The 23206-nt window shown below is 41.7% G+C and overlaps 1 protein-coding gene across 4 annotated transcripts in view; it reads right to left on the reverse strand.

The window, feature by feature from the left end:
* Nucleotides 1-23206, reverse strand: part of DNMBP (dynamin binding protein) — a 69945-nt gene that overhangs the window by 33352 nt on the left and 13387 nt on the right. For 3 of the 4 annotated variants that reach the window (XM_087824501.1, XM_016219973.2, XM_087824500.1), the window contains one exon: nt 16916-18904. In XM_087824501.1, the coding sequence (XP_087680627.1) occupies nt 16916-18904 (1989 nt within the window). Of the gene's footprint in view, nt 1-3206; nt 4450-16915; nt 18905-23206 lie in introns of those variants that run through there. The other variant, XM_016219976.2, reaches the window with a different exon arrangement.

Below are 23206 nucleotides of genomic sequence, written 5' to 3' on the forward strand. Positions count from 1 at the left end.
AACTGGCATTTGGGGCAAGGACAATTCTTCCATTCTTAGGTGTTTAGGATGGTCCTAAACACCTAAGACATTTAGTGTCCCTGGTCCTTACCTTCTAAACACAAGCAGTCCTCTGCACCTTGCCACTGTGAAAACCAAAAGATACCTTCACCTATTTCCAAATGCTGGGGCGGGTCTGGGCTAGCCAAGCGTCAGAATGCCTGCCTCCCCCCCCCCCCCACACACACACCCTGGAGCCTACTACATACGAAACTGGCACCATCAGAAGTCCCTGTAGCTATGATTTAAACTAGATGACCACCATCCCAGACTTCACGACTGCCATTGGACCATGGATGTATATCTAATCAATGAATGGTTAATTCTTATGGCTTACACTGTACTAACCTCTATTTAGCAACTCTGGAGAAGATATTTTTAAAAATAACTATATTCAGGCATTGGAAAACAACCAAAAGCAGGCAGAAACTGGGGGAGACCGGAAACAAGGGAAGCAAATTGGTAAGATGCATACTGATCTGATTTCCTCCCCTCCGCACAGGCAGGCAACCCCTAGTCCTTTTAGCATGAGGCGGAACAAAGCAGAAACAACTGGCAATCTTATTGGGCTGAGAAGTCAAAAGTTCAAGTCTAGGGCTCTAGAGTGGCTAGATATTGAGAGGAATCCTGGAAAAGAGGAAGTTAAAGAAAGAACAGCTTCAAAATCTCTGTAGAAATTCGCCTTAAATCCTTGAATTGTGCGGAGCAGTGAGACTCCTGGAACTCGGCAGAAAGTGGCTAAGGAGGCCAGAGAAGCCTGGCAGACCTTCACAACTGTCTGGGGCTGGGAAGACAGAATTGGAAATTTGAGTCCCTCCAAGTTAGGAGGTTCAATAAACACTTCGAATTTTCCACTGAGACCCTAGAAGAGCAGCACCTGGGAGTAAGAATCACTGCCCAGGGCCGGGGATCACACCCTAGGCCTAAGTGCAAAACCCTAACAGACCTGCTCTAACAACAGTGTCTAAAGTAGAGGCCTCCAGGAGAGAATGAACTGAACTGGTAAGACAGGTGAGTAAAAAGGCAAATCCTGGTAGAACAGACTTGGTTTCTAGCCCGGAGGCAGGCTGGGGTCAGCCACAAAACGGCTCTTTGTTTCTTAGATGGAGTAAGGGGAAGAGTGAGAGAGAAAGAAGGGACAGGCCATTCCACTTGGGTAATTACACCTGCAAACACAAGGTTGGAGGGCAGATGCCCAGTGGGCATCTTGGGAAGGGACAGTCTGGTGGGGCAACTTGTAAGAGGAAAGGAAGGTGGGTCATAAAAGACAAAGAAGTCAGAATTTATGAGTATCTGCTCTGTTTCAGACATATGATTAAGTGTTTTATTCAGATGACCTCACCATGAGACAGTAGTATTTCTTTATTTTACAAATAAGGAATCCAAAGCTCAGAGAGGTTCAATAGTTCATCTAAAGTTACACTATTAGTAAGTTAGTACACGGTGGAGCTGGGAATTGAACACCAGGTAGACAATCAGCTCCAACACTCGCTTCTTCTCCATAATTAAGTGTTGTGACTGTGTAAGGTCCAGGAAGGGCAGTGGCATGTGTGCTGCAAGACAGCAGAGAATGACAGAGAGCACAAAGATTCTGGTAAAAAAACAAGATTTTGTTATAGGTTAAGGAAGATGCCAGAGGTATAAAAAGGGGTGTCAATTGAGCTAAATATGAACATACTATCAAGAGTTAAATCCTGAAATATAAAGAGAGAAAGTTGTAAACACAGAAATGATATGGGTGGAACCGAGCTGGTTTCAGAGAGATCATAGGCCACTCCAGAAAGGAGGGCTTGCCTGCTGTTAAGTCAAACAGAATAAACACTTTGATTACAGTTAGGAGGCTTAATACAATAAGGAACTAATGATAGGAAACAAAGTTCATCTAAGAAATGGCAGTGGAGGAAGGGAATAGGAACAATACAAAACTAACATCAGGAATCATAGAATCAGGCTTTTTTTTGAGCTGGAAGTAATTTGGAAGTCATCCAATCCCTATCATTTCAGAGCAAAAAATGCACCTAGAAAAAAAAGGCTAGCTGTTAACATACCTGGCCTCCCAACTAAAGCTGGGTCTGGTTTCACTTTTATCTGTATAAATGAAGACAGAGAGCCTGCTTTGTCCACAGTGGTGCCCTGGAAATTCAAGCTAAGTCAAGCCTGTGTTGGAAGACCATGGGATGAACCACTGGGGCTCAGGATCATACCAGGGGCTTAGCTTTTCAGTCTCTGATTGTCCCCACCACCAGTCTAACCTGTGAGCCTATTCTGCAGAGACCTAGACAAGAAACTTTCCACTTAGGAGGACAGTGTGAGATGGATTTTTCAGATGGTTCATATTTTCTGACTCTGGTCATAACCTGGATTACCCCGAAATGACATGGAAGCAGAAAGTCTGCTTGGCATGACAGTAACATGCATAATAAAAGGAAAGGTTTAACAGGGAGTCCAGTAATTACAAAACCAACAAGAGTAAAAATAAATAAAATAAACATAGTCCATTTCAGAGAACTGGAAGAAGACAAACTGGCAAGAAAGAAATAACCTCTACATGATAGAAGACTTTCAGTGTCGCCATTTCATAGGCAACTGAGTTAAGAATCCATGAGATGAAATAATATGAATACCTAATCTGTACAAAGCACCAAGAAGAATATAAACAATCTTTTGAATTCCACAAGAGCTTCAGTGCTCATCATTCACTTAAGGTTCCTGAATGTCAAGGAATGAACCGTCTATAAAACTAGTGAAGTCTTCTTTTCCACCAATGTCTAAAGAAGTGTAGGGATTCAGAGAAAGAACATGCCAGAAAAGTAAACTTTTGCGTGGTGCCTGTTAATGAATTTGGCATCCCCATGAGATAAAAATCGTAAAATAAGAATGAAGTTAGGGATGCCTGACAAAACCAAGAAGGGTAAAGGAAAGTTCCCGTGAGAACACTGTCTGATTCAAAGCCCTGTTACGTATTTATAGCACTACCTATGCTCTCGCTCTATAAAGTGCCCCCCAAAGGAATTAAACCTCTAAGGCTGTTCCCACTCAAGACACACTTAGTAAGAACTCGGGAGCCCAGCTTCCTCAAGTACACGTGTTCCTGGTACTTGGTATAACCATCCCTTTTCATCTCTTTTCATGCTTTATACTTCTAAGAAGATTAACTGTGTTCTTACCTTGGGTTTTCTTCCTGTTTTGCACAAATTCTGAGTGTCTCAGGGTGCCAGGTGCTGTGCGTCGGAAGCAACTATTCCTTTTCCAGGTCTCTGGGCCATTTAATTTTCTCTCTTCCTCTAAATGCCAGGTATTATTCTCTGATGGGGAGCCCCGAGGAATGCCACAATGATGCTCTCCTTGGTCTCCCCTAGGCTGCAGATTCCACACATCCAGGGTGATCCCTCTGCTCCCAAGGGCCACCATTCCTGGTCTGTCAATGCCATTATACTCGAAATCCTTCATCTGATGGAGAGCATCTGTTCCTCTATAATTCTGAGGTTCATACTCACAGTTTTCAAATAAAGTATCAGAGACTTTATTTTCTGTCTCAAAAGTACTCTGATCCAGGGCATGAGTCTTTGCTTTGGGATAGATTTTATCATTTTGATAAACATTCCTGTCCCCTTCAGAGCATTTGACAAATTCCTTACCTTCATGGGCACCATTCAAATCCACAGGCTGACCATTAGTATAATGCCCAGGAACATGATATGAATTGTTGAGGTCATTGTAATAAATATTAGCTTCTTTACAATCCTCAAGATTATAATTAAAATTCCTGTGGTCCTTATACCAGCTTTGAGGTTGACCAAAATTCCCCAAAGAGTTGCCCAAACCCCTGTAGCCAGTCCATTGTTCAGTTTCTTTAGAGTCCTTGGAATTATAATTCAGATTCTTATGATCTATGTAGCCGTTTGTTTCCCCATGTCCTCCAGCTTTCCAGGTTACGTCTGGGCTCCCTATAAGCCAATTACCCTTAGTTCCAGGGCTCAGGTTCCCAAAATCTACATTTTCTGAATTCCTATAACCATCACAGCCTCGAGTTCCACTTGTGTGGTACATCCAGTCCTTCCCACTTTCCTTTGCTTCCTCGTAGTCCATACAGCTCGGTTCACTCTGCTCAAAATCCCAGTATCCACAATGCCTTTTCCTGTAGGGCCGATTCCGCCTTGGGGTCTGGTACCTGGAATCCAAGTCATCTTCGCTGTGAAGTCCATCCAGCACTGTAAGGTCCCTTTTCTGAAGGCTCCTGCAATCTTCGTACTCCCAGCTGGAGCCCCAGAGCCCGTTCTTCTCAGCTTCTTTTTCTTTTCTGAGCTCATGGGTTTCACACATATTCAGTGTGCTTAAAGACACAAGTTTTACTTCTCTCTTCCATGGGCCTGGGTTGGGCTGAAATGTGGACAGGTACAGTTTAGCCTAAGGCTGTATCTGTCCTTAAAATGTCTCCGAAAGCTTTGGAGTCACTCTTCTTGCTGCTCCAGTTGGAGCACAGAGACATGTGGAGTTATTTCAACCTCGGGATCCAATCAGGGAGCGGCTATATCTTTCCCCACAGAGACTAGAGGATAATTAGTAACTAGCGTTCATGTGATTGGAGTTGGCAGCCTCATTTGGTGTTTCCCTCAAGCTGGTCAAACTGGCTTGGCTGCTTTATGAACTGAAGGTAGAAGCAGTCTCCTGCTCTAAAGGTTTTGCAGAAAAAGCAGTGGGAAAGAGAAACAGCCCCCTTTAAGAGCCCCAGGTGAGGTCATGTATCAGTCTCATCTGCCTCTTGAATCCTTTAGTAATCAACCAGGGGTTTGAATACACGCTTTCATGTGCAGCTGGAACGGGCCCTTCAACCCCCGTCCTCCCAGTTCAGCTTTCCAATCCTCGGACATGTGAAACCCTGGGACTCCCTTCCCTTTAGCTAGAGGCAGGACCCTTCCCCTCCCTTGAGAGCTCTGTTTTATGGGATTCAAGTTACCAGCTAGTTTACTCTCAAATCACAAGCTGTTTAAGCTCCTGCCTGCAGACACGCTGGACATCCCCCTGAAGGAAGAAAAAGGACTCTCTTCTATTTTGCTCTGCCATGTGGGTAAATTTACAGTGTGAAACTCTTCGCCAGAACAATACAGTTATGTGTGCTCGCACTTTCCTTGAAACTTGTCATGCCAGAGAAGCATCAAAACCATTCACTCCCTGAATCTCTTTTCCAACTCATTCATGCTGCATATTTATGGCCAGACGGAGAATGAGGCTAGAAATCAGAAAGCGGGGTATAAAAATACTATTTGACTTTAACCAACATTAGAGAGATACCCAATATGTGGGAGGCACTGCGGGAGAGAGAAAAGGACCCAGTTAGTGCCTGCCTTTACAACGCAGGAGCAACACACTATAAAGTAAGACTGAGAGTGATAAGTGCTACAATAAACACCAACGGCAGAGGCAGCGAAGCAAAGTCCCTGATGGGGCAACTGGAGGGATCACAGAAGTGGTGGCCTTTGAACAGTGCCTCCGATCGCAAGCAAGATTTCCATAGATTTTCTGCATATGGAGAACTAGGAAATGAGAATAGTTTGAAAGACATAATATGTGGGAAAAGTAATAGGAGATATGGACGGAGGGGTAGGTTAGGGTAGATCCTGAGGGACCTGAATGCCATTTATTTCATTCAGTGGATAATGAAGAGTCACTGAAAGTTTCTGAGTAGGAGAGTAACAATGTTAAGAGACAGCCTTTAATAAGATCACTCTTTTAGCTCTCTGGTCATCATGCCCAGGAATGATTCTCTGAAGTTCTATCTAATCCCTATTTGTAAAATAATATAAAGAACCCCGAGGAGAACAGGGTTATATGCTTCATCAGTAATTAGATGCTTACTCTTGGGTAAACCATTCATGCTCTTGGGGACTCAATCCCCCATCTGTAAAATGAGCAGTGGCTTCAGTGACATCGCTCATTGGCTTCAGCTTTAAAAACCCACGATTCATGTTCCTCGCAACTTCCTTTTACTTTCCTCAAATGCCTACTGTGCTCTTAGGGACACCTTTTGGGTTTTCTACTGACAGTTACAGAGTGAACCTGTAGATGGTGAAATCTTCTGATTATCAGTCAAAGTGTTTTTGTTCATTTGTTCTGTGTCCTCAAACCAACAGCAGTAGCAGCAATCGCTTCCATGCTGGGAGTGCATATTATGTGCTAGGATCAGGGCAAGAGCTTGGAGGTTGACACAAATTCTCTTTGATCTTCACTATCCTGCAAGAAGGGTCCTCACTTTACCTCAGATAAAGAATCTTTGAGAATTTGAATAACCTGCCCGAGATCACAAAAGCTACCGGATCACAAAACTTACTGGAAAGGGCCACAATTTGAACCCAGATCTGTTTGACTTCATGGCCCTAAACTATCTCAAAATATAATAAAACCTTAATTTCCCTCAAGCCAAGTAAACAAATAAGCTCTATCGTGGTCTAATTCAGAGGTGGACTATTATTACTGAGGCAAGTTTGCCATGCCCCTGCCCCTCTTTATCCCTCCCCGCCCAACCACAAGGAGCCCCTAGACCTGCATAGTAGCAGAAAGACTCCAGTACAGACTGACTCAGTCATCTAAAACCTATTGCCTAAGCCCAAGAAGGATTTTGATTTGGTTCAGCAAACCAATACATGGCAACATCATTTGAGAGACAGCTATAAGTTCAGTTTCTGCTAATAAACAATTTGTAGCTACGTTTACCTTCTCTGGCTGTCAGTTTTCTTACGTGTGAAATGAGGAAGCTAATGGTTTTTCTGCCATTTAAAATCTAAAATCCTATGTTTTACTTATTTCTAAGTAAAGATTACAAGGTTAATCTTTCCCTGTTATGGAAAACAAAGTTCCCTTTAGCAACTCAGTATCTCAATAAAGCTAGCATGATAAGAAACACACCTGGTAAATCAACAAGGAGGAGATAGGGAGAGGGTAAATTACTGGAAAGGGAGAATGCTCGTTATAAAATGACCCAGTAGGAGAAATTACAGAGAGCTAAAAGAAATGATTTTTGGATAAGTGGAGAGTGAATAGCTGCTTACGGTATGGGATTCCCCCTCCCATCCTCGGCTCCTTTTCTAAGTCCTGGTGCCTTTCGGGCATTAAAGAGAGCGTTTGCATAAAGATGTAAACTGTCTCGGCTTTACCTCCTCATTACTATAACCCAGAACTAATAAAAAGCTGTGAATCGGTTGCTATTTTCATGTGATAAATCTGTGCAAAGCACTGTGGCCTGAGAGAAGGGAGATAATAACTTCTACTTTTCTCAGCCCCAGTATTACTGGTGAAATTCAACCTTGTAGACCTTCCGCTCTCCCTTGCACTCAACACAACAGTAACCACCCACCCTTTTCAAAACCCCCAAAGCAGCCTCACCTTGATGTTTGTTGTTTGTTACTAGAGGTTGGGTGTTCAGCAATAATTACTATCTCTGAGACTCACAGGGACAGAACCCCTGCTGTAAATAACACTAGAAGTGAAGATGGGGCAGCAGGATTTGGAGGGAGAGAAAAAGGAGGGGGAAGGGGGAGGAAAGGCTAAAGAAGAAAAGGGAGGAGGCAGTAAATCAGCAAGGACAGGTAATTCCCTCAATTCTTGTTAATGTCTCTGTAGCTGCCTATGGGGGTTCAGAGCTAGTCACCCCAAGATGTGCTTCTGGGGTATGTGAATTGCTTTGAGCTACAGGCAACTTTAGCTGAGGGCTCAGGAGAAACTTCTGCTCCTCCCTTGACTACCTGGAAGAACTCAAATTGGGGGAGGCCTTGCCCATAATGGGAGATTATCAGAGATAACCTCTTTTGACCTGTCTGCAGAGAAAGACAAACTTCTATTCACTCAAAAACTGTTCTTACCATTCTTCAAAGACCCTTTAAAGCCCCCAAGGCACTGTATCTTATCCTTAGCTCAGAATGTCTTATGTACCCATGTTCCCTTTCTGTCTCTGAACCTCTCATAAAAATGGGGTCTCTGACTCTCACATATGTGGGGTTCCTATACATATATATATATGCATTAAATTTGGTTATTTTCTCTTGCTAATCTGTCTCATATCTACTTGATCATTAGACCAGACAAAGAACCTTGAGGGTAGAGGCAAGTTTCTCCTTCCCCACATGTCCATGTCCTTCCTCCAATCTGATGAGCCATCCTCCTCACCTTCTAAGACTCTGGCCCAAGATGCTCTGTGATTCCTAGAGTTTTTGCTATTTTCCAGAGAACTGCAAATATCTCTCATATTACCTGGGCTATTTTATAGACATGGGACGCCTAAGTACTGGGATTTGTTCTAAGAAATACGTCGTTGGGCGATTTTGTCCTTGCGCAAACATCAGAGTGCACTTACACAAACCTAGGTGGTACAGCTATACCGTAACTATGTGCTGTACTTCTATGTGACTGGCAGCCTAGTGGGTTTGTTCACACCAGCATCACCACAAACCTGTGAGGAACTAGTAGAAGCCCTGACAGTGGGCTATTCTTTTTGTAATGCAAGTGTCTGACTTAAGCTTTGATTGCTGAGGCATCCACTTCAAAGAGGCATTCACTCCAAAGACAGCAATCTGGAATAAACACAGGGCCAGCTACAGGCTACATAAAGACCCAGGCCGCCTCCCCACTGAGAACACTTTGTTTTAGAGATCTTGGTTGATTTGATAACAGACACTTTGGGCCACTTGTTTCGTTGTCTCTTCCTGCACTTTAAATTTTCACTCTTATGTTTTAAATTCACCAATAAAGAGTAAGCCTGCAGAGCCCTAAGGCCCCACCCTCAACCCCAATAAAAGCAGAACCCTAGGCCAACTCTCTCTCTATCCTCTACCTCTCCGTGTCCTCACTGATATGCCTTGTGCCACCCAGGGCCTGAAAGTAATAAACTCTTTTCTCCTTCAAAGTTTCTAATGGTTATTGCTGAAGGGCGTCTTGCAGTCATGAAAGAACCACAGGGTTGGTCAGTCATGACATTGGTTTAGAAACAGGAGATGTCTGTGGGAATCTCACTGGGGTCCAGGCATTTCTAAGCCAATAGTATTACTATGGATAGACTGAGACCAGCACAAAACAGTAATGGTTGGCACTATGACGTTACCATGGCTACCACATCACTAGATGATAGAAATTTTTCAGCTCTGTTATAATCTTATGGGATCACCATCATATATGTGGCCTGTCATTGACCAAAACATCATTTTTCTGGCATATAACTGCATTATACTTGTTTATCTTTATTATTATACTGAAAATTCCTTGAGGGCAAGGGCAGTCTCCAACACAGCTCTGTACATGGGGTACACAGTACGTGCTTGCATGTTCAATGAGTTGATATTTGCTGGCCTTTATTGGGCACATGCTAGTTGCGAGGCAGAGGGCAGCGCAGGTGAGAGGTTAAGAGTCCAGGCTTCGCTGGCCCTAGGTTTGAATCCTGCTTAGCCACTTACAAACTGCATAATCTTGGGGAGGTTACATAAGCTCTCTAAGCCTGTTTCTTCATCTTTTCACTTTCAAATCTCCCATCCTCTCTGCATTTGTATTCATACACTTGGCCTTACCCCTGCTAAAATGGAGGGACTCCTATAAGGCTTTTTTGTCCCTTTGTTATCGCTTTACTGAAACTGCTTTTGACAAGGTCGCTGAATCCAATGGTCATTTAGATGACCACGGAGGTCACTGAGGGTAGAGAGAGACAGAGGGCCCGGGGTTCTGCTGTTATTGGGGTTGAGGGTGGGGGCTTAAGGTTCTGAAGGCTCGCTCTTCATTGGTGAATTTAAAACATAGAGTAAGAATTCAAAGCGCAGGAAGAGCACTGTGCAAATCTCTCTTTAAGACTTCATCTTACGTGGCCTCTCAGCAGCTTTTTCACATCATCACTTTCTCTTTCTTGAAACTCTTCCTTCCCTTGATGGGCTGCTCCTCCTTTGCTAGTTCATCTCCCTTGTCGTTCACACTCCTGAACACTGGCATGCTCCAGGGCTTCTCCTATATACCCCATTACCTAGCACACAGTAGGAATCCAAGAAATATGAATATAACTGGTAATGTGCGCTCCACCCTGATTCAGTGCAGCTGCCTCTCAGAAGCCTAGAGATTAATTAGAAGTTGTAAAGAAGACACATCCCTATGGCTAAAGTTACTCATAGATGTTAACGCTGCTACAGCCTCCGGTTGCGTAGAGAGAGGTTCTGGAAGTGAGGAAGACAACAGGAAGGTCTAAAAGTGAGTGCCCCGACAGAGGAAAAGACCAAGCACTAATGGAGAGAGACGAGTGACGAGAGGAAGGGGAGGCAGAAACACAGAGAAAGGAATCTAGGGGTATTGCATAGGGAACTACAGACTGGAATATAGGAAAATAAGAGGTGTTTGGGGGAAATCTGATATACTCTCAAGAGTATAAACGTTCTAAATGGAACAGGGCTGTGAGAACCATTTAGGATGTTTTAGACTTTAAACTTCAGGATGAATTTAAAGCACTATAAATATGAGTTAAGTGAGGTTCAAATAAAGAAAATGAAACTGTGAGCATCTTGAGGATGTTACTAGCATGAATGGCTAAACATTTTGGGAAACTGAGTAACTTCATGATAAGCTAGCAGTCAAAAGTATATCTGTGAAGGACTGGCATACATATATGCCATCATCTCTTGCCTGGATCACTGCAGTAGCCTCCTAACTGGTCTCTCTGTGTCTCTTCTGTCTATTAGCAACACTGAAGCCAGAGCAACTCTGTAAAGTTGTAAGTCAGATCACATCGCTCCACTGCTCAAACCTTCCTGTGGCTTCTTGTCTTACCCTGAATGTGTACTACAAAGCCCATGCCCTTGCTCTAGCGGAACCGGCCTCCTTGCTATTCCCCCGGCACCAGACACACTCCTGTACTTACTGTCCCATCTCCCTGGGACAATTCCCCACTGCCCCCCCCCCCAAATGGCTTGGCTGCTTCCCTACAATCATTCAGATGATCACTCAAATGTCACTTTTCAGTGAGGGCTTCCCTGAATCCATAGATTCTCTTGCCTTCTAATACATACACATTTTCACTTCTTGTTTCTTTCTCCCCGTGAGGGCAGATATCGCTGCTGTAACTTCAGAACACTGCCTGGAATGCAGCAGGGGCTTAATAATATTTGTTGAATAAATGACTGCCCCAGAGTTTTTAGTCATTTGGGTCTCGCTACATCTAGGAACGTGAATGGTAGACGGAGGCAGCACGCTCAGATATGGGCCTGGTGGCATGAATGCTGTGGCGGAGGGGTCCCATGCGAGCAAGAGACAGGTCCTTTCACTAGGTACTGCAAAGCCTCCATGAAATCTGAAACCGATACTTGAAGTTCCTGGATCTTTTCCAGTCTCTCCACCCCTTGGCCTGGAGCTGAGGATAAGAAAATGTTTCGAAATCATAACACAAACTGCAAGGAATATTGATTCACAGGTTAATTATAACTAAGCTAACTATCCTAAGCTAGACTGATATACCTTAAACCACCTTTTAAAAAAGGAAAGAATAACTAGTTTCTGTCCTGAATTAACAGTCTACGAATGGCTTCTGACTATGGTTACTGTTTTATACCAAGATAAAGTCCATTGGAAGTAACTGAGCTAATTTTTACTGAGGCAACACCCCAAACCAGATGTTATGTGGTCGGGGATAGTTGCTTGCTTTTTTCTTATGTACTGACAAACTAGAAAGCAAGGTTATTATTTCTTTTACAAAAACTTTTATCTTGAAAGACCAGAAAATTATTTGGCTATTTAAATCTATTATTTTTTACTAGTTTAAGAAAGAATTCTTATACCCAAAGCATCCCAAGGAGTCTTCAGAATAACAATTTGCTTCTATATGTAGAAAAACCATACTTTCAAATTTTAAAAATCTGGTTAGAATATTATGTATCACTTTAATATAAAGATGTCATTGTGTGCAGCTAGGCATGGCTCAGCCGTTGAGCATCGACCTAGGATCCAGGAGATCGGGGTTCAATTCCTGGTCAGGGCACATGCCCAGGTTGTGGGCTGCAGCTGATCAATGACTCTCTCATCATTGATGTTTTTATCTCTCTCTCTCCCTCTCCTTTCTCTCTGAAATCAATAAAGATATATTTAAAAAAAAAAAAAAAAAAAAGATGTCATTGTCTCACATCAGCAATTCTCCAATTTGTTAAAATAGTGGCTCTCTTTAATGGGCTTTAAGTTCTACCCAATATCTCGCTGAAAATGCTAATTTCCTGAACAACATATTCTGATTTGCTTTGCAATAGTCACTTAAAATTAAAAATCACTCTGAGAGTCTCTGGTCATCCTTCCTCTTGGCATTACCTTGAAGGAAAGAGAGAAATTTAGGGGCAAGGTTCCTGATGCAGAAAAAGCTGACTCACTCCACAGTTTGCCATCCACTGATTCAGAACCATGGGGTATGGCCCACACCAAAAGTAACTACAGCCATGATTCAAAGGCACCAAGACAGACAGTGATTAAACGTAGAGGTTAATATCAGAATAATCACTAGAGTTTCAAAGATACACAAATATGAATGATACTGTGACTGTGCCCTTTTTATTAATCAATGCACAGCTCGTAGCTGGCCCATAGTATGTACTGCAGAAATGTTTGCTGAATAAGGAAATGAACGCACAACCCTGTTTGTCAGGTCCAGGCACATGAGCCCCTCCTACAAGCAGAAAAGGACTGTGATATGCTACAAGGAGATTCTCTCAGCGCAGTGTGCAGTCTTAGTCCAGGCTTCCGAAAGTTCCTTGGGCTGGGAAGTCTTTGTGGACTAACTCTGAGCGTTTCCACTGCTTCAGAAGTCAATCTGTTTATCAGATTAGAAAGGTGCTGTGTTTTAGATATGGACCTTAATTTATTCATTAGCAATTCATTTGACCAGAAGCTCCTTGAAAGCAGAGAGCACATCCATGTTTCTTACTGTGGTATTTACCCTGCACAGTGCCTGGCACATAGTAGAAACTCAGCGAACAGCTGCTGGATGAATGAGTGGTTGAACTGAGTACCACACTGAAGCCAACAAAGTGACATTTCATTCCCCAACACACTGTCATCATAAATGCCTCCTAATAGTCTATGCTGACTCTACATAATGGTTCCAAGTTTAAAACTCCGAATTCTCAGAGCCAAACGTTGGCTCATCTGAAACTATTAATACTGGGCTTTCTATTTCCAATAACTGAAGTTTAGGTTATTTGAACCAACCCTCTCACAGAAAAATAGCTTAAAAAAATTAGAGGAAATATAAAAAAAACATCGTAAAACTAAATCCAGAGAGCTGAAAAACCACAGAAACTGCACTGCCTCAGGGTATTTGCCAGTCCCAGAAGTGGAACTTTCGGTTCAAGGGCCCTCTGGGGAGAAGGGGCACAACACTCAACACTAGAGCTGCAAGGTGAGGAGTCTAAAAGGAGACCTTTAATGTGATAAGCTAACATTCCAAAGGACTCCTGAGAGTAAATCAGAACTGGACCAGCCCTCTTGCAAAATTACAGCTGGGGGTCCCTAGTCGTTCAAGGTACTTTAAACCCTGAAATCAGGTTAAGGTGAAACTGGACTGAGAATGACTAGTGTTTCCATGTGGGAATCCCTTCTCGGCATTTCTTGGGAAATTTATGTCTTTTATGAATCCTAAGAAGAATCAGCTGAGAAATCTGGAAACCCAGAGAAAATACTCTAATACTCCTGTGAAAATAAAGCTTAACAATAAAGTGTAGAGACATTACTGGTTTGAAAGAATCCACAGATGTTAAGTGGGAAGCAAGATCAGAAAATACTGACACAGAGTAAAAGATTAAGGTTCACCGGGACAAGAGTACATAGGAGAGAAGTCATCAAAATCTAATCAGTTAGTTTTGCTTGTAGCTGTTGCTATGTTACGGAAGTGTTAACAGTGAGTCATTCTTGCAAATAAGATAAATATTAATAAGCTTATTTTCACAGTATATTTTATAAATCTTGTAAGCACTGGTCCAAGAATATCAAGTTTTAGAAGCAAAATAAGGCCTTACATTGGCAGTTCTCACACATGATTCAGTGTAGTGTTAAATCTTGCTCAGAGAAGCAAATGTTCCATTATTTGAATGCCACCCACAAATGTTTGCCCAGTGTTTTCCAGTGTTTATTTGCTATAGGTTACAGTTCTTTGTAAATATTTTAAAAGTAGAAATGCAAAGAGAAGATGTGAATATTGTCACAAATTTATTGCCTAAAATTTGAATCAGCAAAAACAATATCTATTTCAATGGCAAAGCCAAAATCAGAGTAAGTAGACAAAATATTTTCATTGTTAAAAACGAAAATGAGCCTGGCCGGGCGTGGCTCAGCGGTTTAGCGACCTGGGATCCAGGCGATCGGGGTTCGATTCCCGGTCAGGGCACATGCCCGGGTTGCGGGCTCGATCAATGACTCTCTCATCATTGATGTTTCTGTCTCTCTCTCTCCCTCTCCTTTCCTCTCTCTGAAATCAATAAAGATATATTAAAAAAGAAAAGAAAATGACTTTATATGAAGCAACATGTACCCTAATGGCCCCACCTGAAGATGCTTTTGGATACACTCAATAATTCACCCAATATCCATGCAAAATGAAAACTTTTTTCTATATCTGGAATATTAGTCACAAAACAAAGAGCAATACCATCAGATAGGGCAACTAATGCCTTGTGTATGTAACATTTTATTTTAAGTATAACTTTTAGATACCAAATATTTGTGATATTATTTTGTAATTTTAAAATAATTTTTATTTAACAATTATTTTGTGTTAATGTTCCCTTCTTTAAAATGTTTTATATTATTAAATGTCTATTATGTTAATTTTTTGATTTTGATAAATATTTTATAACTATGTAAGATGCTAGGATTAGGGGAAGCTCACTGAAGGGTATATGGAAACTACTACTTTTGCAACTTTTCTGTAAATTTAAAATTACTTTAAAATAATAAATAAAAAGCATTTGTAAAGTCTATTATCAGAAAAAGAACAATTTTACATGTCATTAAAATATATAATCTTGTCATGATATTTTGGTTCATAATAATAATAAACTGCATTTATTTCATGTATTTCTCATATATATAATATATAAAATCTCTAAAACTTTTAGTACACAGAAAAATTATTCACTGTTTATTACGGTAACTACTATTATCATTTAAGAACATGTAAATAAAGAGTTTTTAAAAATACAGAATAATTTATAATTTTAGGTATTATCAGGAATTCCAATTTCTTGTTCCTGAACCCCAAAGATTACTATCCTTTGGGAATTTGGAAATAGCTGAGCACAAACAGCTGAAAGAAACAAACGCAAATCTTCTCTGGAGTGAGGTGCCTTCCTCTCAGGTCTTAAGATTTTCCAAATACTATGACTAGCACACAGTAAAAGATAGTCAAACACACAGGGAGTCTAGACCACACTAATGAGAACCATATGGCATCAAAAATAGTCCTATTGTTCCTTTGATAGTTCACTGGTAGAGTGAAGGACTGTAGTTGATTTCCAAAAACAGTCCCACTGAGAATTATATCTTAGAATTATCATACACAGACTATTACCTTATGTGAAGAAAATTAAAAACAAGCTGAAAGGTATCTACAGGAAACTATAAAAGGTAACATCAGACTTGAAAAAAAAAATAGAGCTTCTAGGAAATGAATCCTCATGACTTCGTAATTCCAGAGTCTTAAGGAGCAATATGAAGAATGGTATAAATGCTATATAGGTGTGAACTAGTATGAAAATCTGTATATCATGCCATACTTAATTTATTCTATGTATTTATTCCCTGTTGATCTAACTTATACTTAGATACTTAGATACTTATAAGATTCCTACTTATACTTATGTCTTGAAATTAGAAGTGCTTCTTAGTAATTTCTTTTAATTTCTCAGACTCCTCTATTAAATGCCTACCATGTGATGAGTCATAGTTAGGCATTTGTCTATACATTTTCTTATTTGAAGGAGAAGGAGGGGGAGGGGGGAAAGGTGAGAGGAGAAACAGCTACGATAAAGGACTTCATTTTGAGTCTGGCACAGAACTGGACTATTTTGCTACCCATTAACTATGCCTCACTGACATCTCTGCTCTGACAGTCCCCAGCCCCCTAGTAATCCAAGTTCAAAGTAACAATAGAGGTAGGAAGTCTTTGAAAGCTCTAGGAGGTAGAGCAGGCAACTTCAATTCAATTCATCAAGTATTTAATCAATCTGCTGCCTGTAGAATACTATACCGGGTGTGTGGAAATGACACACTGACTAATACACAATATCCGTCTTCTCAGTAGACTTGCTCCCTGGCAAGTGACTTATCCTCTACAGCTTTTAATTTCACTATCTATAAAGTAGCCATATGAATTATCCCAGTACCTTCAGGGTGGCTGTGAAGATTCTTTGTGTAAGTAAATGGTAACAAATGCTTATTAATAAGTTAATAAAAGTTATTATTATTATTGAAATCTAGTCCCTAGACCACAAAGATACAAGATGCAGTTTCCTCGAGTCTTAGCCTAGACGTCTTCAGTCCATTAGTAGAGCCAAATTAAAGGAAGTTATATTTGGGGACTTCCCATCTGCATGACTGCTATGGATGTCACAGCAGTATAGGAAGTATGAATGTCACTGAGGTTTGAGCTTCCTTTCCTGAGTTGCAAACAAAATCAGGAGGCCTCAGTGGTCACAGGATACATAGGCTACATTGAGATGGAGCAGTCTAATTGTGGTGATAGGAGAAATTAGGTAACGAAAAAGGAAATCATTCTTTAATTGTTGATCAAAGATGGTAAAATATTCCTAAAAAACATGGATAGGCTGCTACTTGGACTTATGGGTGTTAAGAAATAAGTATATATTATTCCCTCATCCCTTACCTCGAAGTTGCTGGAGTTCCATATTCAAACTTTCGATGTTGCCCTCGTAGAACTCAAGATTCTCAAGGGTCTCTGCCCTTAAGGATTCCTCTTGCTTCTCCAGCATTAGACTGAGCTCTTCCTGAGCCCTGCTATACATATCCAACTCCCGTTCCACCTCCTGAATTCTCACCAATACCAATGGGCACTGGGAAGTTTGGTCCAAAGTCCTTCCCGTACTCTCAGGGGCCTCCTTTTCTAGGGTCTCGCAGCTAGGACGGTGACAGGTCGGGAGCTTGGGGGGTCCCACACTCATTCTCTGCTGAGCTGAGGGAGGCAGGGGAGCTGGGCGAGAGGGCCGCACTGCCAAGGGCAGCTCAGGTTTCAGGTTCTGGAGCCCCAGCAAATGGGGAGAAGTGGATACTGGAGTACAGGGCCGGGGGGGCGGTGGCCTTAGGGCCTTTCTCCTCTCAGGCAGCTCCTGCTGGGGGCTTAGCTTTGAGGAACCTCGGACAATATCCTTCTCAGAGCTGAAGTCCATGATTGAAAAGTGGCGCAAAATTTTCTCTGGTTCTGTGCTAGACCCTGACAGACTCTTCTCAAACTCTATCAGCTGTTGTGTCAACTTCGAGTCCAGGTCAACGCTGCCGTCTCCCTGCGGAAGGGTCAATGCTTCCATGGCGGGAACTGTGTCTTGCAGACCAGGCTTCCTCTCTGAACAAAAGTGGGAAGCATTTTTTTCTTTGGGTGTGTGGTACTTTTTGGTACACCTTGCCACACCCTGGAGCTGAGGGCTCAACTGGCTGGGTCTGACCACCCTAGAGGCTGAAAGAGAAGAGCCGCTGCAAAGGGGAGACTCTAGCTTCATCAGGGTTCTAGGCTGGGAGCATGTTTTTCTGGAGGGCAGGCTGGAATAGTCTCTAGTCCTTGCTTCTAGAGGAAAAGGATCAGAGAAATGCTCTGAGCCTGGGTGGCTCCCTCCTGCTCTAGAATAATACTGGTTTTTCTGCAGTTGGGGAGGGAAAGGTCCGTGAGGCTGGGAGGAAACACCATTGACTACCTCTGAAGGATCCTTGGTGGAGGAGTCATTGGCAAGAGGCTGCTCATGCCCTGCGCCGGGGCTTCTCGGCAGCCCCCTAGAGGTGCCCTCATCCCAGTGAGAGATTATGCTTGCTTCATATTTAGACACCAGGTGACCTGAGGGAGAAGCAGATGTTTCCGAAATAATACAGTTGGACTTCTCTGCTTCATACTCATGAGATTCGTGTCCTTTTTCCTCCAGTACTAAGGAGTTCTCTGAGCAATCCAAAGACGTTTCAGGGACCCTGGTGAGGCTGCTTTCCTGTGGCAGGTCCACGGTTTCCTCCGCCTCTGTTTTCGGACATAACTTTACAAACCGGTAAGGAAAGATGCCTGTCCTGCCCTTCAGTGATCCTTCTAGCCAGCCATCTTCCAGAGTCCCCAGAATTCGGATCTTATCGCCCACCTCAAAATCCAACTCATTCGGCTCCAGGGCTTGGAATCTGTAGAGGGCAATTCCGTAGGTCCCTGCGGGCTCGTTCTCCTCTGCGGACCCTCTGTCTTCTCCCGCAGGGGTATCTACTTCACCGTTCACAAGGCAGTCACTGTGATTTCCAGAGCTTACGGACTCATCCACAGTCCTCAGGGGCCCCAGAAGCTCTACAAAACCTTCTGGAAAAATGCCTCTTCGACCCTCTAGCTCCCCTTCAAACCAGCCTGGTTCAGGAACTCCGATAATGGTAATCACATCCCCTTCTCTGAAGTCCAGCTCCTCATCCAGCTGGGCAGAAAGCCCCATCAGCGCCCGGGCTTGTCCCATCGAATAGTCAGGAATCTGGAGCTGGGCACTCTGCGAGTGCCACTGCCGGCTCTGTGAGGACAGGCAGAGCTCCCGAACACACGAGGATGGGAAGCAGCCCCGGGCACCCCAGCAGCTTCGGCCTTGCAGCCAGCCGGCCGTGGGAGCGCCATCGAGAATCACGAGGTCACCTAGAAAAAGAGAAGCAAAGATAATGACCCTGGTCATCACCCCAGAAGAATATTACTATAAGTAATAGTACAAATCATCATTTTAAACATCTACCAAATTCAAGGAAACATATACCTAGAGTTTTAAGGAATGAACACTTTTGACAATTTAGTGAATTTTGACAATTTAGTGACAATGTACTGAAAATTTCTGTAAACCAATGGTTTTCAAATGATTCTTTATATATATATATATGTCTTTATTGATTTCAGAGAGAGGAAGGGAGAGGGAGAGAGAGATAGAAACAGTGATGAGAGAGAGTCACTGATCAGCTGCCTCCTGCACACCCCCTACTGGGGATCAAGCCTGCAACCTGGCCATGTGCCTTGACCAGGAATCAAATCTCGATCTCCTGGGTCATAGGTCAATGCTCAACCTCTGAGCCATGCCAGCTAGGCAAACCAATGGTTTTCAAAGTGTGGTCCGTGGGACCCTTTCAGAAGGTCTGGAAGGTTGAAACTATCATATTTTCTTCATATACTTCAGTCAAAACAACATACTGCAGCAGGTTGAAAACAGATACAAATATGAGAATCCAGCTTTCTTTCATTAAATATATATATTTTTAAATATATCTTTATTGATTTCAGAGAGAGGAAGGGAGGCGGAGAGTTGAAACTTCAATGATGAGAGAGTTGTCATTGATCGGCTGCCTCCTGCATGCTCCCAACTGGGGATTGGACCCACAACCCAGATATGTGCCCTGACGGGGAATCGAACCTCTATCTCCTGGATCCTAGGTCAATGCTTAACCACTGAGCCATGCCCGGTCAGGCTCTTTCATTAAATATTAAAGAGATTTGTAAAAAATATAAAACCAAATGTTCACTGTTTAGAAAACTAGTTATTTTTGATAAAAATATGCTATTTATGTTAATATGTCATGGGTTTTAAAAAAATAAATTAATAAATATTTTTAAAATTTCTGTTTTTATAGCTAATATGGTAAAATACCAATATGCCCACATAAGCAAAAGCTCTTTAGGGTATCAATAACTTTTAAGAGAATAAAGGGATCCCGAGATCAAAAAGTTTGAGAAAAGCTAATATAAACAATGTTCTCACAGTCTGTGCCACTGGATTAATTTATAAATTATAAAGACTACATTCATGTACACTATAGTCCTTTGAATAAATGGATCTAATTTCTCACACTAAATTATATTCAATATGAAATATAGAGCAAAAGAAGAAATCTCCAGAAAAGGGTTCTTTGTTGGAGGTAGGGTAGAGGGTATGGGCAATAAATTCTTCATTTATTATCTCCAGGGGCCTTCTTGAACTATACGTATCCTGAAAATACATCATAATAAAATCTTAAAACAATGTTCTAGTAATCAGAACTTTTGTTTTTGAAAATAACTTATAGTTCCAATATTGGTGTTTCAGATTATCTTGATAAAATATAAGCTGCAAGTTAGCATCTGTCTTACAGATGGAAAACTTGAGGTAAAGGAAGCATAGAGACAGCATTTGTTTCTGGAAAAAATGAAATTAAAGTTCAGTTTTAAAAGACTCACTCCAGTTAAAAAATTACTCTAGAGTTTTGCAATAAATTATTTTATAACAAACTTTTAATTATCTAATTATGAACTATTCATTTTGTAGATTATCAGTTTTAATCTTATTTTAACTTTCCTCTTATTTGACACCTAAGTCAACTTTACTTTCATGACTAGAGGTGATCAAGAAATGCAATGCAACTGGCCCAAATAAAATAAGACTAGAAGAAGAGCAAAGCACCCAGTAAAATCCCGAGTCATTTTATAGTCAAGCATACTTGAAAATTGGATTATCTTTTAGGTTATCAATGCGTCTACTCTTGATTTTTTTTAAAAAACTAAGTCTGTCCCATCTTCCTATCAGGTGAATTATAGATTCCTTAATGTCAGGTACCACTTCTCTTTTGTATGTTAAGAGCCTGGCATGTGCCTTTCCCATAGCAAGCACTCATTGTCCATTTGTTAATGATGATTCTTCAATTCCAATTCTCAAATGAATTATACCTTCCCTCCAAAATGAGCTCCATGCTGCTAACTTCCTTTTTCCCTCTAGTTTCTTCTTTCAAAATATTTATTCCATTCATTACTTGCTCTTTGCTACCCCCTTAGTCCAACTCCCATCATCTCACTCCTTACACACTGTCTCTTCCCGTTTACCCAATGACTCATGCCTAAGATTACAACTATACCAATTTTACCATATCGCTCCCCTGCTCCAACTTTTACCCGGAGACATGAAGGCTTCTTCCTACTGCTAAAGGCTCCTTCTCTAATAATCCTACTCTTACTACCTGAAATATATAAAAAATAAGTTTGCTCTGGATACTCTCTAAAGAGGTTTAGTTACTAAGCTACGTGTTTTTGCCTCAGTGTAACTTGGCATTTATATCCAGTCATAATATCCCTGCCCCCATCCCCAGCTACCGATATTATGTCACCTATGAGACCCTATTCCACAGGAGGGGACTCTCGTCTCCTATACAAGTTTCTTCATCTGAAACCTTAACATGCCACTCTAAAAAACCTAGGAGCCCACATTCATCTTGGCCATCTGTAGCCTACTAAAAGAATGATCACTTATATTGCTAATTTTGACACTTGTATTTTTATATACTACATAGCCCCTACTGTAAAATATTACACTTAGTGATAGGTACCCAATACATTTTCACTGATTCGATACTGTTTTGCTTAGATGTACCTGAAAAATAGTGTCTTGGTCCTATATTTCTATATTCCTTTAATTTATGATTCAGTGTCCACTGGCCAGAGCTTGTGGTCCTGAGAATTACAAGTGATTTTCTCCCCACTGACTCTAAGGCCATTCCATCAGGACCACAGGGGAACTCACTGTAGACGTGGCTGTTCAGACACAACAGGCCTTTTGGTGGGTAAGAACAATAAAAGCGTGCCATACCTCCTACTCCACTGGCTTTGAAGTGAACTGGATTTCTTAAAGCTGTAGAATTACAATATTTTCCTTGTTTTGCCAGATCTCCATGAGACGCTTATAACACGCCTTGTTTCCTATTTTCAGCTGGGTGACTATTTTGCTAAGCTTTATTACCTGGTAGATGGTCATTCTATATAATAAAGGTAAATTTTTTAAAAATCACCATTTAGATCCTGAAAAGCATTTTAGCGATAAGTGCTCAACACCCTTATTTGACAGTCCTGTTTACTGAATCTTTTGCATGAGTATCTCACTGTCATCCAAAAGAGCCCTGCAGCTATTCCCCCGGCATCTTAGGTGATTCCTTAGGAATGGAGGCTGCATGGTGGTCATTTCTAGACTTCTGAAACAACAGGATGAGGAACTCCCAGAGTACAGTGACCAGATTTCAAGGATCAAAAAATAGGAAGTGTGGTGACTCGTAGCCAGCTGAGCCTTTCGCTCATGCTGTTAACCCCAGGTGCAACACTGCTGGCTGGACTGTTTTGTTGAACAAGAAAGGTGATAAGAACAAATGCAAGTCTTCTTAGAATCTGAATATAAGTAGTCGGACTCTGAGTGTTAGGTCTCCCACTGCATCCTAATGCCCAGGGGACTGTGTGCTTTATGTGGATTAACCATATATTTTACTTAGGTTTACCTATGAGCCATATCAGAACCTTAATCCTGATATCTCACATTGCAGATGTGGCTGCTAAATTATCATTTATCAACTTATTTATAAATAAATTGATGTTTATTTTTTATTGGTCCTTTTTTGGGGGTGAGGAAGTGGGCTAGAAATATGAAGTTTTAGGCAAAGGAGACGCATTCTGTGTTATGTAGGGCAATGATTACTGATATTTCATCTCTCCTAATTTTTTTTTCTCTTTTCTTTATCTTTTCCATGTAACTCTGATTGTTATGGGGGGGGGTGTGTCTCTCTTTTTTCCCCCCGCCTCTCCTTATTTTTTAGGACAGTCAGTGACCCTGGCTACATTGATCCTTCTAAGAGATAGCCTTGTTGCTGAGTTTAAATATAACTCAAAATATAGAGAACAGTCCCAAACAATCGGATAGCTTCTGGAAAAGGAAAAAGGGTGACACCTACTGGAAGAACCTTTGGGGTTCTGACTCCAGTTAGAATCTCCCTGGAAAAATGCACATGCACACAAAACTTCACCTGTTTACTGGGAAACAAGGTCCCCGAAGCACATCTATAAATTCCAGGAATCCCAGGTTAAGAATCATCAAAATACCTCATCTTTAGTAAGTGTTTACCGGTGCAAGAGGCTTTACCTGTATAACCTCACCTAATCCTCACAACT

Source organism: Miniopterus natalensis, chromosome 14 (assembly GCF_054644295.1).
Source record: "Miniopterus natalensis isolate mMinNat1 chromosome 14, mMinNat1.hap1, whole genome shotgun sequence".
NCBI lineage: Eukaryota > Metazoa > Chordata > Mammalia > Chiroptera > Miniopteridae > Miniopterus > Miniopterus natalensis.